This window comes from Megalobrama amblycephala, linkage group LG24 (genome assembly GCF_018812025.1).
Source record: "Megalobrama amblycephala isolate DHTTF-2021 linkage group LG24, ASM1881202v1, whole genome shotgun sequence".
NCBI lineage: Eukaryota > Metazoa > Chordata > Actinopteri > Cypriniformes > Xenocyprididae > Megalobrama > Megalobrama amblycephala.
The window spans coordinates 30,830,612-30,849,842 of record NC_063067.1 but is presented as its reverse complement, the minus strand read 5'-3'; the positions used below and the strand labels follow the sequence as shown (position 1 = coordinate 30,849,842).

At 37.4% G+C, this 19,231-nt stretch overlaps 2 protein-coding genes across 3 annotated transcripts; one reads left to right on the top strand and one right to left on the bottom strand.

Moving 5' to 3' along the window:
- Positions 1-219: 219 nt before the first annotated feature.
- LOC125260421 (GPI transamidase component PIG-T-like) lies at positions 220-1,651 on the top strand. The gene is made up of 3 exons (XM_048178778.1): positions 220-410; positions 574-657; positions 748-1,651. The coding sequence occupies exons 1-3, from the start codon at positions 298-300 to the stop codon at positions 824-826; spliced, it is 276 nt and encodes a 91-aa protein (XP_048034735.1). The 5' UTR covers positions 220-297; the 3' UTR covers positions 827-1,651.
- Positions 1,652-3,262: 1,611 nt separating this feature from the next.
- On the bottom strand, positions 3,263-15,029 carry LOC125260420 (keratin-associated protein 5-3-like). Of its 2 annotated transcripts, XM_048178775.1 has the most exons (10): positions 14,875-15,029; positions 13,916-14,035; positions 13,486-13,635; positions 12,982-13,119; positions 11,213-11,362; positions 10,714-10,863; positions 9,906-10,055; positions 6,149-6,298; positions 5,579-5,716; positions 3,263-3,688 (listed from the first exon to the last, which is right to left on the bottom strand). In XM_048178775.1, exons 1-10 carry the CDS (start codon positions 14,960-14,962, stop codon positions 3,672-3,674), a joined length of 1,251 nt encoding a protein of 416 aa, XP_048034732.1. In that variant the 5' UTR covers positions 14,963-15,029; the 3' UTR covers positions 3,263-3,671. The 2 variants fall into 2 exon arrangements, with proteins under 2 accessions (XP_048034732.1, XP_048034733.1); XM_048178776.1 differs by lacking the exon at positions 13,916-14,035 and having other exon boundaries at positions 14,875-15,027.
- Positions 15,030-19,231: the final 4,202 nt, after the last annotated feature.

The window sequence follows — 19,231 nt, the reverse complement described above, 5'->3', positions numbered from 1 at the left end:
ATATATATATATATATATATATATATATATAATTTATATTAATTCTTAGATTTATAAATGTATTATAGTGGGGAAGTTATAACATCTGAGTAGGGAAATGTACATTTTAAACATTCTTTAAAGTGAGGGAGTATAAAAATCAAAAAAGTTTATAGCTATTAGAAACTATCCTCTTTCAAATCATCCTTAGCGGACAGAAAAAGGAGCATAAATAGTTTATAGACTTTGGTTCCTTCTCCTGTAGGTTACATTCACTACCAGCCCGCTAAAGACAGCCATCGTCCTCATCTACTAGAGATGCTGATCCAGTTACCGCCTCACTCAATGACAGAGGTCACTGTACAGTTTGAAAGGGCCCTTCTCAAATGGACTGAGTACACCCCTGATCCCAACCACGGCTTCTATGTTGGGTAAGACTCTTGCTTCTTAAGTATTTTGAAAGATCCAGGGTTTTTTTTTGTAATTCTTGACTAAATGTAAATCATAAAATGTCATAATTGTTGTATTATGGATTTTTTACACATCCTGTGTGCCACTATATCTGACTGATGTTCCATAAATATGTTATTGCAGATCCTCTGTGGTCAGCGCCCTTGTGCCAAGTATGGTTGCAATGAACAGCAACTTCACACAAGACCAACCGTTGTTTAGCAGTTTGTAAGTATAAACTGGCCTTGGTGTTAATAGTAAATAAGTGTACCTTAGTTTGTTTTGGTTCTTTATAACTTTTTCACCTCTGACTTCCAGTGTCCCAGTCAAAGAAGAGTCGAAGCTACTTTGTGCGAGTGTACACAGAACCCCTGCTGGTAAATCTACCCACGCCTGACTTCAGCATGCCCTACAATGTCATCTGCCTCACCTGCACGGTGGTCGCGGTGGGCTACGGCTCCTTTTACAACTTGCTGACCCGCATGTTCCAGATAAACCGAGTCCACCGCTGGCCAAACGCTTGGCCAACCTCGTTCGTCGCATTAAGGGGAGTGCCACTGCTGACCTAACTGCCGAGAGCAGGTTCTAACACCTGAAATGTCCATGTTAGGCAGCTTAGAGAATTGTGACTCTAAAACAGCATCTGTTGGAGTTTTAAGATGCTTTTCAGCCCTGGAAGGACTCAATGCCAAGTGACTGTTCTGAACTTTTGTTGAACAAATGACCTTCCAAAATGTATTAGCCACCTTTTCTTTTCTTTTTTTAAGCCACATAAGCACAGACCACTTTTTTTTATTTTTTACTTTGTTTTGTCAAGTCATAAGCATAAACATAGCTTGCTGTCACAAGAACATTTCTCAAAGGAACTGCATGGTTTGGGCATCTGGGAGAAATATACATGGAAGAGCGTGATATTAAGTCGTCTCTGTTTACGCCACTCTTTTGAGAGCATTTCACACAAACACAGACACTATAATCCAACTACTGAAAATGTATGTCTACGAATGTGGCACATATTTTCTACTTTCTCTAATGCACTGATATTCAAATGTGTGTTGTTTTGAAGGACTGGACTTGTTTTTAGTGTTCTGGCTTTTTTTTCGTGCATTTGCCTGTGGGCAGACCACATAATGGCCTCTAGACTTGGTGTTATTGAATTTGAATTCTGAAGCATCTCTTTAACACTGGTTAACTTTCCAGTAATAAACTGACTGGAAACCCATTAGATGTTGGGAATGATATTTTACATGCCTTGAGAGATTTTGAGTAAGAATGTTTTTTTTTTTTTTTTTTTTTTATCTAACTCAATTGTAACATTCAGTTTTAATTACTCTAAATCCTTCTATAATCTGTTACATGACATGGTAGTTTGTATACACATACACCAATCAGGCATAACATTATGACCACTTTCCTAATATTGTTTTGGTCCCCCGTTTGCTGCCAAAACAGCCCTGACCCGTCGAGGCATGGACTCTACTAGACCCCTGAAGATGTGCTGTGGTATCTGCACCAAGCTGTTAGCAGCAGATCCTTTAAGTTGTCCTGTAAGTTGTGAGGTGGGGATTGAGATCTGGGCATTTTGGAGGCCAAACTCGCTGTTGTGCTCCTCAAACCATTCCTGAACCATTTTTGCTTTGTGGCGGGGTGCATTATCCTGCTTAAAGAGGCCACAGCCACCAGGGAATACCTTTTCCTTGAAAGGGTGAAGGTGGTCTGCAACAATGCTTAGGTAGGTGGTACGTGTAAAAGTAACATCCACATGGATGGCAGGACACAAGATTTTAGCCCTGATGAAGACCTGTGTGCCGAAATGCATTGGCAAACTAAAATATTGATCTTTTAGCCCCTTTTTTTATTTTGACCCCTCGACGCCACAAGTGTTGCTGGTTTTGTCCATAAATATTTTTTTTTTATTCCATGCACCTTGTTGAGCGTGTGAAGTTGCAACAGATTAATTATACTATCATTTACAGGACCCAAGGTTTCCCAGCAGAACATTGCCCAAAGCATCACACTGCCACTGCCGGCTTGCCTTCTTCCCATAGTACAACCTGGTGCCATGTGTTCCCCAGGTAAGCGACGCACACGCACCCGGCCATCCACGTGATGTAAAAGAAAACAGGATTCATCAGACCAGGCCACCTTCTTCCATTGCTCCGTGGTCCAGTTCTGAAGCTCACGTGTCTCTTTCGTCAGTGGACAGGGGTCAGCATGGGCACCCTGACTGGTCTGCGGCTATGCAGCTCCATACGCAACAAACTGTGATGCACTGTGTATTCTGACAGCTTTCTATCAGAACTTCTTAACTTCTTGAGCAGTTTGAGCTACAGGAGCTCGTCTGTTGGATCGGACAACACGGGCCAGCCTTCGCTCCCCACGTGCATCAGTGAGCCTCGGCCGCCCATGACCCTGTCGCCGGTTCACCGCTGTTCCTTCCTTGGAAGCACTTTTGATAGATACTGACCACTGCAGACCTTGGCCCTTTTTCCTGTTTTAACTCATCAACTTTGAGGACAAAATGTTCACTTGCTGCCAAATATATCCCACCCACTAACAGGTGCTGTGATGAAGAGATAATCAGTGTTATTCACTTCACCTGTCAGTGGTTATAATGTTATGCCTGATCACTTGGCGTGAACCGTCTACTTATAGACACCCACAAATTTGTACTCTACTAGGTGTTTCTCCACTTGTTCAACAGGTCTCTAGTGTTCCACTTCAGCACTTCTTGGGAATAAACGTAAGTTCTCTAGTGCTCCACTAAACACTATCACTTGATAATAGAACTACGATCTCTAGTGTCTAGAGCAATTATCAGACAGACAAACAATGCCTTTGAATATGCTTTAATCATGGCCGGGAGGATCTCATATCCATCCCAGAGAATCCCAACGAGAAAATACAAAAAGAATACAACAGTTTTTGTTTGTTTGTTTGTTTGTTTGTTTTTTATATGATTGGTTTTACATATGTGCAATTCAAAAAAAAAAAAAATCATCAGCTAAAGTGTTGGTACATTTTGTTTTTAAAAGCATACAAATGTTAAGCCTGAAAGAAAAGGAAATTAACAACTTTGATTGATTGATTTAAGTAAAAAAACTCAAGTATGTATTCTGCAAAATCAATCTCATTACTCTTTCCGGTGGTTAAATCGGCAGAGTTTCACTGCATGCATGTTTGAGGAACATTTCTGTTCAGCAGGGCACTGACCATCATGGGAACATTATTTGGAGTCCTCTTCAGTAGGGAATATTGACTGCATGGATAGAGATTCAGATTTAGTCTGGCCATTTAGTGGCATTCAGCCTCAGATGTACAGCACAAAACACTCAAAGCATGAATAGATAGAATGCAATTCACTCTGTGAGTAAAACTAAGTATTATTCATCATCTTTATTCATTTTGTAAAGCCACCCTGTGTCTGTTACAGTGCTATAGGCCGAATTCAGGTACTTTTGACATAGAGAATATAATATAAAATAATACTTATTACTTATAAAATAAGACACAAACTGAAAGGCAATGAAGAAGATGCCCAAGTATTAATATAATATAATATAACAATATAATATAACATAATATAAAATATAACATTTTATAATCCATTAGTTAACTACATTAGTTAACATGAACTGACTGAAAAATACTTTGGAAGCATTTATTAAGAAATAATTGATGACATGCCATTGAATTATTAGAAAATAATGCACACCTGAGGTGGTAATGTGGTCACGATAAGAACTCGAGTGTGCATTATTTTCTAATAATTCAACAAACCGGAGTCCAATTATAATTAGCTTAAATTAAAAAAAAAAAACATGGAAATAATTTGTTGTTTTTATCCAATTGTTAACTATATTTATTTGCTTGGTCAGTGTCATCATGGGTTTCGGTTATTTTGCTGTTGTAGGCTGCAAGGACCTTTGAAATAACTGAAATCATTTGGCCAAGTGATATCAAAGACTATAGAATAACACAAGACGCGTCACTCATATTGTTTTGAATGGGAGAAAGTGCAAAGCGCAATATGGCGGAATAAGTCCCGCCTTCTAAATAAGAGCCAATCCGCGATTGGTAAAGTCACACGTCACTGTAGCGGCCGTAAGAAGCTCCGGTTCCAATAGACCTTATTTACCAGAGAAACAAGCGCGCCGCCATCTTTATAAAATTGTCTTTGAACTTCCGTTTTGCGGTAGCTCTGTACATTTCTATGGCATCGCTGTCAAAGAATAATTAGTTGGTTAAGTGGATTTACTTGTTGTAGAGTTAATGAAAGTTATCATGAGCATTGTTATATTTAAAGCAGATGTCTAAACAAATGTCAGTAGATCGGGAAGATTTTAAAACGAGCAGTTCATTCATAAATGTAATATCGCTGTGGAAATACAAACCGGAAGTCAAAAGACAACGAGCGCAACGCTGAAAAGGGGCGGGGCTACATAAGGTCTATAGAAAAGCTGCGTTCACGTCACCTCGTATTTACCGGTATCTTGAAATGGCAACACGTGACGTTATATTCGGAGCTGTTCACGTCCTTTGACTGGGAATTAAGCGTTTCCATGGCACCACTATCAACGCCTAAATGAATCTACAGCGGTCAGGTGGTACAGCGGCCACGTGGTACATGTGGGAGCTTTCAGAAAACTCCCAGCTTACAAGCTGTAATTACGATCTCTACGAGGACGTGAACGCATTTTACAAGCTAGAATCTCGTAACTACAGGAATTACGAGGCCGCGTGAACGCACCTAAACACTGAGACGCGCGCCTCCGAAATGAGGCACAAGAGACGTGCATTTAGGACTCCGTATACGCATTAGCTTGATCCAGCCTGAATAATACATTCTTTTTTTTTTGTCATGATTTAAGCATTTATAAACAAAATTTATGAGACAGTTGTTGTCAGATTTCATTGGTGATTTCAAATATGAAATGTAATTGAAAGCTTGGCAAACAGTTTTGGAGAATTTGATGTTTCCCCATTCAAAGAGATAGGAGCTGCACTTGAATGCCCAAGAGACATTTCAAAGATGGCTGCCGAGTGAAATGACTTGTCTTAAAGGGACTTTGGTGATATGGAACTACTTTAGTAATATTTTAATATAATATAACTTTATAAAATTATATAATATAAAATAATATAATACCTGTATCTGGAGGCATACATTCATGTCCACATCCAGTGCTGCAGCATTTCTCATTGTTGGAACAGTCACTGTCATTGACACAGTACTCTTCACACATTGGTACTATATAATATCTGCGTGGACACACTCCTGGCTTTGCTGTAATACAGACACATGACAGAGAAACCATATCACTGAATGCTGAATGTCTTTTTCACTGAGGTTATTGGTTCTTTTGTTTTTGTAGCCTGTAAGGACCTTTCAAATAACTGAAATCATTTGGTGAAGTGATATGAACATGTACATAATGCGGTCAAGACCTGCCTGGAACTACTTTAGCCACGCATTTCCCTGAAAATAATTGCACACCTTAGAATGTTTGTCAGCCAATCAGATTCAAGCATTCAACAGCCCTGTAGTATCGTATAATCAGGGACGTAGTTTGTGGGGGGATGGGGGGGAGGTAACCCCCCCAATATTCAAAGCCATCAGTTACAACCCCCCCCAATATAATACAACCATACCAACCTTCATCCCCCCCAAAGTTGAAACCAAATCTACGCCCTTGCGTATAATTTAAAAATATAATACCTTTAACTGGAGGCATACACTGACGTCCACATCCATTGTTGCAGCATTTCTCATCTTTGGCACAGTCACTGTCATCGGCACATGACACAAAACGAATCCTTGCACACATTTCTGCTGTATATTGTCTGCGTGGACACACTCCTGGCTTTTCTGTTATACAGACACATGACAGAGAAACCATATCACTGAATGCTGAATGTCTTTTTCACTGGGGTTTGTGGTTCTTTTGCTGTTTTAGGCTGTAAGGACCTTTGAAATGACTGAAATAGTTTGGTGAAGTGATATGGAAGTGTAATGCAGTCAAGATCTGCCTGGAATTACCTTAGACGTGTATTTCACTGAAAATAATTGCACAACTTAGGGGTGGTTTCCTGGACAGGGTTTAAATTAAGCCAGGATAGGCCTTAATCTAGAATAGTTAATCGTGACTTAAAAAATGGCTTTCTGAAACACAGATTATTAAAATTGCATGGAACTCAGAAGCAAATCCAAGGAAAACAATGGCAGCAGAAAAAGAAAAAAAAAAAAAACTTTACTAAACAAGAAACAGTTCTTTTAAAGCAAGCAAAATACATCAGCTATGAAAAAAAGAAATGACTGGAAATCTGTAATTATTATTATTTTTTTTTAAATAGATGAATTCTACAATATATATATAATACGTAATAATCATATGATTATTAATGCTTGTGATAATCGGTGTTGGCAGTCTAGAAATAATACTGGCTTGATCCAAAGCACTATCATAGTGGTTGCTTCATTATATAAAAAAGGCAATTCTTGTTAGCAGGCCCTCAACCCAAGCTCAAGCTCAACACTTCACCACAACGGTAATCTCCAAAAAACACTAACATAACAAAAACTTTTACATAATAGAACATTAAACAGTAAAACATATCTCCATATTCTCATCTTTCTAAAAAATGCATAAAATAACACTTTCCAACATTTACTCTCCCAATTCAGCCCGGTGCAAAGCATGATTGGAAGTGAAAGTCTTGTTTGATTGGACTGGGTTACTTGACTGAAACATGTTATTTCAAAATGAAAGCATCAAGTGAGTTCTAGTAACCATTTCAAGTCAATTTAACATAAAGCAATCACATTTGAACCAAACAATGGTGTTAAATCAAAATAAATTATTTAAATAAAGTGAACAGCATCAAAAAAAAAAAAAAAAAAAAAAAAAAAAAATAATAATAATAATAATAATAATAATAATAATATATATATTATACAGTGGGTATGGAAAGTATTCAGACCCCCTTACATTTTTCACTCTGTTATATTGCAGCCATTTGCTAAAATAATTTAAGTTACACACAGCACCCCATATTGACAGAAAAACACAGAATTGTTGACATTTTTGCAGATTTATTAAAAAAGAAAAACTGAAATATCACATGGTTCTAAGTATTCAGACCCTTTGCTCAGTATTTAGTAGAAGCACCCTTTTGATCTAATACAGCCATGAGTCATTTTGGGAAAGATGCAACAAGTTTTTCACACCTGGATTTGGGAATCCTCTGCCATTCCTCCTTGCAGATCCTCTCCAGTTCTGTCAGGTTGGATGGTAAACGTTGGTGGACAGTCATTTTTAAGTCTCTCCAGAGATACTCAATTGGGTTTAAGTCAGGGCTCTGGCTGGGCCATTCAAGAACAGTCACGGAGTTGTTGTGAAGCCACTCCTTCCTTATTTTAGCTGTGTGCTTAGGGTCATTGTCTTGTTGGAAGGTAAACCTTCGGCCCAGTCTGAGGTCCTGACCACTCTGGAGAAGGTTTTCGTCCAGGATATCCCTGTACTTGGCCGCATTCATCTTTCCCTCGATTGCAACCAGTCGTCCTGTCCCTGCAGCTGAAAAACACCCCCACAGCATGATGCTGCCACCACCATGCTTCACTGTTGGGACTGTATTGGACAGGTGATGAGCAGTGCCTGGTTTTCTCCACACATACCGCTTAGAATTAAGGACAAAAAGTTTTATCTTGGTCTCATCAGACCAGAGAATCTTATTTCTCACCATCTTGGAGTCCTTCAGGTTGTTTTTTAGCAAACGCCATGTGGGCTTTCATGTGTCTTGCACTGAGGAGAGGCTTCTGTTGGGCCACTCTGCCATAAAGCTCCGACTGGTGGAGGGCTGCAGTGATGGTTGACTTTCTACAACTTTCTCCCATCTCCCGACTGCATCTCTGGAGCTCAGTCACAGTGATCTTTGGGTTCTTCTTTACCTCTCTCACCAAGGCTCTTCTCCCCCGATAGCTCAGTTTGGTCGAACGGCCAGCTCTAGGAAGGGTTCTGGTCGTCCCAAACGTCTTCCATGTAAGGATTATGGAGGCCACTGTGCTCTTAGGAACCTTAAGTGCAGCAGAAATTTTTTTGTAACCTTGGCCAGATCTGTGCCTTGCCACAATTCTGTCTCTGAGCTCTTCAGGCAGTTCCTTTGACCTCATGATTCTCATTTGCTCTGACATGCACTGTAAGCTGTAAGGTCTTATATAGACAGGTGTGTGGCTTTCCTAATCAAGTCCAATCAGTATAATCAAACACAGCTGGACTCAAATGAAGGTGTAGAACCATCAAAGCCACTGGAAGGCAAGCCTGCAACCTTTAGCCAAAAAAGCGTAACGGCTAAAGCTAACGCTCCGCCCCCCGCGGTACGCAGGGAAGGAGACCAGAGGCTGTTTTTTGAATGTAAGTCAATGGATGAGAGGCTTCACTATGCTGATTAAACAGCTTTTGTGGGGAAATAGCTAATCATTTAATTAATCGACAGCCTGTTTGCCAATCTTCAGAATGTTTTACACTAAACAATACTTTCGTTGGGAACTATATGTAGATTTTAGCTTGATAAAAATGTATTTTTTTAAGAGAAGGCAGACTAGGGAACATTGCGACTGATGTCACTTCCATTACATGATAGGCTGAGAGGTGCCACACATGATTAAGTTAGCCATCACGCTTTCTCCAATGGTAAGAGATACAGACCCTCTTATCTCCCCATTATATACAATCTCTGGAACCTTCTCAAGGATGATCAGAAGAAATGGACAGCACCTGAGTTAAATATATGAGTGTCACAGCAAAGGGTCTGAATACTTAGGACCATGTGATATTTCAGTTTTTCTTTTTTAATAAATTTGCAAAAACAGATTTGTTGACAATCTGTGTTTTTCTGTCAATATGGGGTGCTGTGTGTACATTAATGAGGAAAAAATTAACTTAAATGATTTTATATACACACATACACACAGTGTACATCAATATCGATATATATATATCCAAGTAATACATGAGTCTTCTTTGAAACACAACATTAATCTGAAGTTGAATGAAGTTAAATATGAAGTTAAACCTGCCTCCTGGTTTAATTTAAGCCTCAATTTAGTCCTGGAGTAGCTCTAGTCTTCCTCCAGGAAATCAGCTTATTAAGCTCTGGACTAGAGTAAGTCTAAGATTATTTTAAACCATGACAGAGAAAGCAGATTTCTGTTAATCTGGTTTAAAGGGCCATTTTATTCTAGGACTAGGTTTAATCTCTGTCCGGGAAACTACCCCTTAGAATGTTCATCAACCAATCAGATTCAAGCATTCAACACAACACAACACAACACAACACAACACAACACAACACAACACAACACAACACAACACAACACAACACAACACATAACATAACATAACATAACATAACATAACATAACATAACATAACATAACATAACATAACATAACATAACATAACATAACATAACAATACCTGTAACTGGAGGCATACACTGACGTCCACATCCATTGCTGCAGCATTTCTCATTCTTGGCACAGTCACTGTCATCGGCACAGGGCTTGAAACGTATCCGGGCACACATTGATGCTTCATATTGTCTGCGTGGACACACTCCTGGCTTTTCTGTAATACAGACACATGACAGAGAAACCATATCACTGAATGCTGAATGTCTTTTTCACTGGGGTTTGAGGTTCTTTTGCTGTTGTAGTAAATTAGTAGTATTTTTTTTTAGTAACTTTTATTTATAGAGCACATTTTTAATTCAGCTTACACTGACCAAAGTGTATAAAACAATCATAAAATAGGCCTACAATAAAATATAAAATAAAATAGAATAAAAAATAAAGATAACAATTACTAATCCATAATTCAATAATCGGGAAAGGCTAAAGAGTAAAGATATGTCTTGAGTCCAGATTTAAAAACAGAAATAGAGGGAGCACTCTTAATGTCAGATGGCAACTGATTCTATAACCGTGGATCAGCAACTGCAAAGGCTCTGTCACCTTTCGATTTAAGACGTGACCGTGGGACATATAAGAGAGCTTTATTAGCAGATCTGGGGGACTTAGGAACTGAGTAGATTGTAAGGACCTTTGAAATAACTGAAATCATTTGGCGAATGATATAAACGTGCAATGCGATCAAGTCCTGCCTGGAACTACTTTAGCCGTGCATTTCCCTGAAAATAATTGCACACCTTAGAACGTTTGTCAACCAATCAGATTCAAGCATTCAACAGCCCTGAAGTATAATAATATAATATAATATAATATACCTTTAACTAGAGGCATACACTGAAGTCCACATCCATTATTGCAGCATTTCTCATCTTTGGCACAGTCACTGTCATCGTCACATGACACGAAACGAATCCATGTACACATTTCTGCTGTATATTGTCTGCGTGGACACACTCCTGGCTTTGCTGTTATACAGACACATGACAGAGAAACCATATCACTGAATGCTGAATGTCTTTTTCACTGGGGTTTTTGGTTCTTTTGCTGTTTAGGCTGTAAGGACCTTTGAAATAACTGAAATAGTTTGGTGAAGTGATATGGAAGTGTAATGCAGTCAAGACCGGCCTGGAATTACTTTAGCCGTGTGTTTCACTGAAAATAATTGCACACTTTAGAACATTTGTCAGCCAATCAGATTCAAGCATTCAACAGCCCCGTTTATAATATAATATAATATAATATAATATAATATAATATAATATAATATAATATAATATAATATAATATAATATAATATAATATAATATAATATACCTTTAACTGGAGGCATACACTGAAGTCCACATCCATTGTTGCAGCATTTCTCATCTTTGGCACAGTCACTGTCATCGTCACATGACACGAAACGAATCAGGGCACACATTTCTGGTTCATATTTTCTGCGTGGACACACTCCTGGCTTTTCTGTAATACAGACACATGACAGAGAAACCATATCACTGAATGCTGAATGTCTTTTTCACTGGGGTTTGTGGTTCTTTTGCTGTTGTAGTAAATTAGTAGTATTTTTTTTAGTAACTTTTATTTATAGAGCACATTTTTAATTCAGCTTACACTCACCAAAGTGTTGTACAAAACAATCATAAAATAGTCCTAAAATAAAATATCAAATAAAATAGAATAAAAAAAATGAAGATAACAATTACTAATCCATAATTCAATAATTGGGAAAGGCTAAAGAGTAAAAATATGTCTTGAGTCTAGATTTAAAAACAGAAATAGAGGGAGCACTCTTAAAGGTGCCCTAGAGCGTTCTTTCACAAGATGTAATATAAGTCTAAGGTGTCCCCTGAATGTGTCTGTGAAGTTTCAGCTCAAAATACCCCATAGATTTTTTTTAATTAATTTTTTTAACTGCCTATTTTGGGGCATACTTAACTATGCACCGATTCAGGCTCGCTCCCTGCCCCCCGAGCTCTCGACTATAAGTGCAGTTATACAGTGCATAAACAAAGTTCACACAGCTAATATAACCCTCAAATGGATCTTTACAAGATGTTCTTCATGCATACTGCATGCATGCGTCGGATCATGTGAGTATAGTATTTATATGGATGTTTACATTTGATTCTGAATGAGTTTGAGGCTGTGCTCCATGGCTAAAGCTAACATTACACACTGTTGGAGAGATTTATAAAGAATGAAGTTGTGTTTATGAATTATACAGACTGCAAGTGTTTACTAATGAAAATAATGACAGTCTTGTCTCTGTGAATACAGTAATAAACGATGGTAACTTTAACCACATTTAACAGTACATTAGCAACATGCTAACGAAACATTTATAAAGACAATTTACAAATATCACTAAAAATATCATGTTATCATGGATCATGTCAGTTATTATCGCTCCATCTGTCATTTTTCGCTATTGTTCTTGCTTGCTTACCTAGTCTGATGATTCAGCTGTGCAGATCCAGACGTTAATACTGGCTGCCCTTGTCTAATGCCTTGAACATGGGCTGGCATATGCAAACATTGGGGGCGTACATATTAATGATCCCCGACTGTTACGTAACAGTCGGTGTTATGTTGAGATTCGCCTGTTCTTCAGGATGTCTTTTAAACAAATGAGATTTACATAAGAAGGAGGAAGCAATGGAGTTTGAGACTCAATGTATGTCTTTTCCATGTACTGAACTCTTGTTATTCAACTATGCCAAGGTAAATTCAATTTTTGATTCTAGGGCACCTTTAATGTCAGGTGGCAACTGATTCTATAACCGTGGATCAGCAACTGCAAAGGCTCTGTCACCTTTAGATTTAAGACGTGACCGTGGGACATGTAAGAGAGCTTTATTAGCAGATCTGGGGGACTTAGGAACTGAGTAGATTGTAAGGACCTTTGAAATAACCGAAAATAGTTTGGTGAAGTGATATGAACGTACATAATGTGGTCAAGACCTGCCTGGAACTACTTTAACCGTGTATTTCCCTGAAAATAATTGCACACCTTAGAACGTTCGTCAGCCAATCAGATTCAAGCATTCAACAGCCCTGTAATATAATATAATATAATATACCTGTATATGGAGCTGTACATACATGTCCACATCCATTGCTGCAGCATTTCTCATTGTTGGGACAGTCACTGTCATCGGCACAGTACTCGGCACACACTCCTGCTCTAAGTTTTCTGCGTGGACACACTCCTGGCTTTACTGTAATATAGACACATGACATGACAGAGAAACCATATCACTGAATGCTGAATGTCTTTTTCACTGGAGTTTTTGGTTCTTTTGCTGTTTTAGGCTGTAAGGACCTTTGAAATGACTGAAATAGTTTGGTGAAGTGATATGGAAGTGTAATGCGGTCAAGACCTGCCTGGAATTACTTTAGCCGTGTATTTCACTGAAAATAACTGCACAACTTAGAACGTTCATCAACCAGTCAGATTCAAGCATTCAATAGCCCCATAATATAATATAATATAATATAATATAATATAATATAATATAATATAATATAATATAATATATATATATATAATATAATATAATATAATATAATATAATATAATATACCTTTAAGTGGAGCCATACACTGAAGTCCACATCCATTGTTGCAGCATTTCTCATCTTTGGCACAGTCACTGTCATCGGCACACGACACGAAACGAATCAGGGCACACATTTCTGCTGTATATTGTCTGCGTGGACACACTCCTGGCTTTTCTGTAATACAGACACATGACAGAGAAACCATATCACTGAATGTCTTTTTCACTGTAAAAAAGTTGTATATATTATTGGAATATGTTTTAAAAGAAAGAGATATTTCAGTCATTCTACTTTAAAATGTCATGTTTTATTCAGTGTGTTGCTTGCTGTTTCTTAGTAATTATTTTTTAACTTTACCAGCAATTTCTGATCTAAAACTGTTCCTACACCATTTTTTTTTTCAGAGTTCCTTTTGAAAGACCTCTATTTTTATTCATTACTAATTGAAACTCACTGAAAGCAGGCGGCACACACACAGCCTCAGAGCATCTGTATCCTCTAGAACAGTCTCTGTCAGAAGCACATCCTCGACGGAACCCCTCCATCGTCACCTTCCCCGGAGAGTAACCGGCCACTACAGAAGAGTATCATTAGAGGAGACCAGGTTGTAATAAGCCTGGTTTCTCCCAAGGTATTTTTCTCCATTTAACACCTATTTGCCACTTGTTTGCCACCTGATGTCACCTGTTGGAGTTTGGGTTCCTTGCCGCTGTCGCCTTTGGCTTGCTTAGTTGGAGACACTTGATATTTGATATTCAATAGTATTCTTGACATTTGTTCAACAGTGCTTTGATCTGCCTGCATTGACACTATTCTTTGAGAGCTGTTGTGCAGCCAAATTATATACCAGTTATCAATGTAAAGCTGCTTTGACACAATCTGCATTGTAAAAAGCGCTATATAAATAAAGGTGACTTGACTTGACTTGACTTAGTGTCATATAAGGACACCTTAGAACATTCTGTAACACCAGTTGCTAGCAATTGTATATGTCAAAATTCACTTTAATAATTTTAATCCATGACAAAAACTTAACAACCTCACACTTTTACTGAAGAAGTTATAAGTTATAATTAGCTCACCATGTTATGTTGTAACCTATTATAGTTATTGTTAAAACATGAAAATACAAAACATTTTATCTGGTAACGATTTTGTAACCATATTAATATTAATGTTTTTGTTTTACAGTAAAAAATAATATCTATATGTGTTTTCCTTGTACGATGGAATATACATGTATAAAAAGTAATAGATAAAACATAAAAGATAATGTTTGAAGTTCATCTTTCACTGGATGTCTGTACTGTATGTTTGTAAATTGTAATGTGCTGAAATGTCATATTTTGTAAGGCACTTTTATGCATTTCTTCAGGCTGTGTAATGAAGTTAAAAGAACATGGATTTTCTCACCTGTGAAGTTTTCTCCTGGAGCAGCATCTGTTGTGCTCAAGCATCCAGACAGACACAATAACACAGCGCAGTACACTCGAGCTGTCATCCTCTCGACCTGCGATCACACAATGAATGAACTCTGCTGGAAAATCATACTTTTCTCAGAACGAGAAAGTATTTGAGTTAGCACTCAACCAATGGCATAAGTTTGGGGCGGGTTTTGGTGAACAATAGAACACGTGAGAACCTTGAGTAATTTTAAGGACATTTGGGAAACTACATTCAATGCCAATCTGAAACTAATCTCTTACACAATGGCTAATTTTCCCAAAAGTAAACTGAATGGAAACACCTCATTTGTGCATGGAGTTTTAGAGGACAGTTTTTCCCTGAAGAATTTTGAAAGAAAGAAAGCCCACATCTGTTATCTACCCACCCACATTGCTGTAACATAATATGCATACAATTTATACTGGGGACTGTTGCAACATTCATTAAAATGTAATAAAATTCATTCTTTAACACCACTTTTGCAATTTCTTTATTTTATTTGTGCACAGACAAGGTCTTCAAGTTAAATTAACTGTATAAAGACTAGTAAAGGAAAAACATATTTTCAAGTAACAGCCATGAATTGATTAATTATTATTATAAAATTGAACTACAAAATAGTTTTTAATCAAAATCAAGACACTGAAATTACACAACACTAGTTATGACAAGCTTTTACATTAATGTTGTCATAGGGGACAGTTGCAACAACATGTTCCTGCTGTCCCTACACTGACATGATAAAACTTGCTATGATAGCTTGACACAATAGCCTTGACACATGATAGCTGCCTTTTAGAAGCTAAGAAAACACTGATTAAAGTGATTTGACTTCATAATATTCACACAAACAGTTTCGACAGTATGACAAAAACTCTGAGCTTGGAAAAAATAACTTTTTTACTTAATTTTTTTTTTTTTTTGTATTTAAAAATTAGATGTAATTTAATTAAGAAATAGATAATAATTAAGAAATTAGATATTAAATGTAGTACATTTAATGTGAAACTTAAGCTTAAGTCAGGTATACAAATACAACAAGGTTATAGTATGGTGTGGGTGTTGTTAAAACAAATTTACATATCGTCACTGTCAGGCGGAAAACTTGTATTTAATTAAACACTGTCATTGTGGCTTTATGGTCAGACACTTGTGTGTGTCATTATAATAACAATTTATGGAAAATATGGCTCAAATTGAGTTACGAGGTTTTTGACCAGCGAATGACAGATTTAGTCTGTCACTGGAACAGCCGCATCTGAGGCAAGTTACATTTTCATCATTACGTTTTCACCTATGGTACAGGATATAAAGTTTATTGTAGCTATATGGGCACTCAGTCTTCTTCTTGTTGAAATCTCAAGATCAAAATCGTGAAAGATCAAAGATCAAAATTTAAAACAGTATGATTCATCTAGACGACAATCTCTGTGAAATTCATGATGGCTGAAAATAAAAGTTCTGTGTGTCACACCAAAACCTGATTCAAGTTGAATATTTTAAAGGATACAAAAATAGTGTGCCTACCTGTAACACTTAATTTACAAGTGCAAGTTGTTAACATTTAATGCAAAAAAGTTTAAAAGTGTAGAGTTAATATTAATTCCACAGGTTTCTTTAGTAACCTAATGCTTTCAGAAAGATCCCTCATATTCAAATAAAAAAATAATAAACCTGAATGCTTAAAGAACATCTTTTGCTCTTATCCCTGATCTGTTCAAAAATAACTTTAAAAATGCAATTCATACATACACAGTGACCTGAAGGATGGAGACAGGGATAGCTGCAGGTTTAATGGATTAATGAGCATACCGGAATGGCATGGGCATGAAGGACATGTGCCAAAAGGTAAATTGCTACAACAGAAACTATCCCCTAACCACACCCTGACAGACAGCTTTCACAATGAATGATAAAGAGCTTTCTCTGTGCCCTACCTTTCATCACACCCATTAATCCAACCTGCAGATATCCACATTTGAGCTGTGTCTCAATTCAGAGGTCAGATGGCCCAGTTGTTATTGGTCTACTCTGCTCTGGTTGGTCAATTCAAGTCTTTGAGTCCTCATCCTGTGGAAATGCATACAAATTGAATTTTGTACTACAGTGTTTGAGGATCAAAGTGTAGGGAACAGCACAATCCAGGGCCCAGTTTACGGCCGGACCCCTCTCTGTCCGTAACAGCGGACAAAGGTTTGCTACATTTTGATTGGATCTTGGTGGACTAACACAAACAAGCTGTCCAACGCCATCAGATAAAGATGTAAGGACAACATCCAGACCTCTCTTAGAGGGCAAGAAGAAGACCTCTTGTACCAAGCCTGGAAGGACAGGACTTCTCATTGGTCCACAGGCAGTTACTGCCCTTCACCCATCTAGAGATTACTTCCTAAGGTTGGCCACACGCCATAAAAATTCCTCAGGACCTCAGCAGCAGTGGGTGAAACAAAGAGAGATCACAAAGATCCATCCAAATCCTTTCAAAACTATGTTTGAAAACCTTAGAACTGATGCAAACTACACATCCATTTCATACTTATTCACAGAAATAAGTATTCTCAGTGATAGCTATTTGTGTTGCAACATCTGACACGAATTCATCTGTTAATGTACAATTGAATGACAGTTCAAACTTTTTCCATCATGTTTAGACTGTATTTGTTTAGAATATTACCAAAGGTATTCTGGTGGTGGTTTGGAAAGTGAGAAATGCATTGGTAAACTTTAACCCTCTGGAGTCTGAGGCTGATTTGGGCCTGGAGAAGTTTTGACATGCTCTGACATTTGTGCTTTTTTCAGTTGTTCATAAACATATAAATGACAAAAGTGTCATTACACTGTATTCAGCACAAACTAGGCTACAATAATATGTGAGGAACATGTGTGTACATGTTTGTGTTTTTGAAAGAATAATGTTTATGCATGGTTACTGAAAAAACAAAAACTTAAGTCACTGAAATAAGGCCAAAATAAGTATATTAAATCTGTGTTCACAAGACTTTTGGGTATTGGAGGTTGTAGACTAGAGTTTTTGCTTCAAAATTATGTAAAAATTATGCTGCCTACTCCTTCATATAAAACAATATATTGATTTAGTTTTTGTAAGACACTTTTTGCCAAGAAACACAGTATGCGAGGAGGCGTGAATCACCACTGAAAAATGGGCCATTCTCACCTGAGAAGACAAAAGAATTGGATAGTAATGAGCTGAAATGACTTGCATATTAATGAGGCATTTCAGTCAGGTAGGCTGTGAAAAAAAACCTTCTGTGATGTCTCAAGCTCATCATGATATATGAAACATACAGAAAAATATTATTACAATATAAAGTAATGGTTTTATATTATACTTTAAAATATAATGTATTTCTGTGATGCAAAGAGTCTGAATATAGGCTTTTAGTTTAAAAGCATGCACATTTGGAGAAATATTGGATTCTCATATGCTTATGTCAATTTTCTATACAGAGAAGTTATCTTTATTTAATATTCATTGTCATTACTATGAGCGCTGGTGTTTTCAATTCATCCTTGAAGTCGGAGGGCGCTCTCTGTGCATTTTTAGTCCACAAATTCATCTAAAAGAAGAAGAGGCTATTCCATGAATGGAGTTTCCAATTCATACTGCAGCCGGAGGGCGCTAAAGAAACAAAAACTCATCTAAAATTCATCTGTAGAAGAAAAGAAAACAGGAACTAACTGCATGTCTTCTAGAGCTCCCTAACCATGACTTTTACATCCAGATAAACACTTTTCAAGACAATAAATACACGATTGAGATGATGAATGCATGTATTGCCTCTGAATTTGCGTCTGAATAGCGCTGGCTCCATGGGCGTGGCCGCATTAGCGGATAATGAGCTGAATCACGGACTTCTGACATGGCTCTCTTTTCATACAGATTACATAAACACAGAAGGTTTGTTTTTGATTTGACTTACATGATTTAAAACCTGACATCTTAACATTTTTTTAGACATAAGTTTAATTTTTCTGTGATTAGTATTCACTAAGTTACAGTTCATTTTCTGAGAACTATCAGATTGGACTTCGTTCAGAGGGAGAGGAGAAATCACGCATCATGTTAGTTTTCTTTATTTTACAAAAAGCACAACATTGTGTTTTTACTCTGAGTGTATACAAATAAAAGAAGATATTCTATAGTTTCAATTGATATATTACTTATGTCTCTATGACAAAAAATGACGGAGTATTTTAAGTCTGTTTTGCTGCAATGTGAAAAAAAACCTGCAAAACGCGCCGGCGCGTTTTCAGACCTCAGAGTGTTAAAGACACTGTAAAGACGTCCAACTTTGTGCTTTAT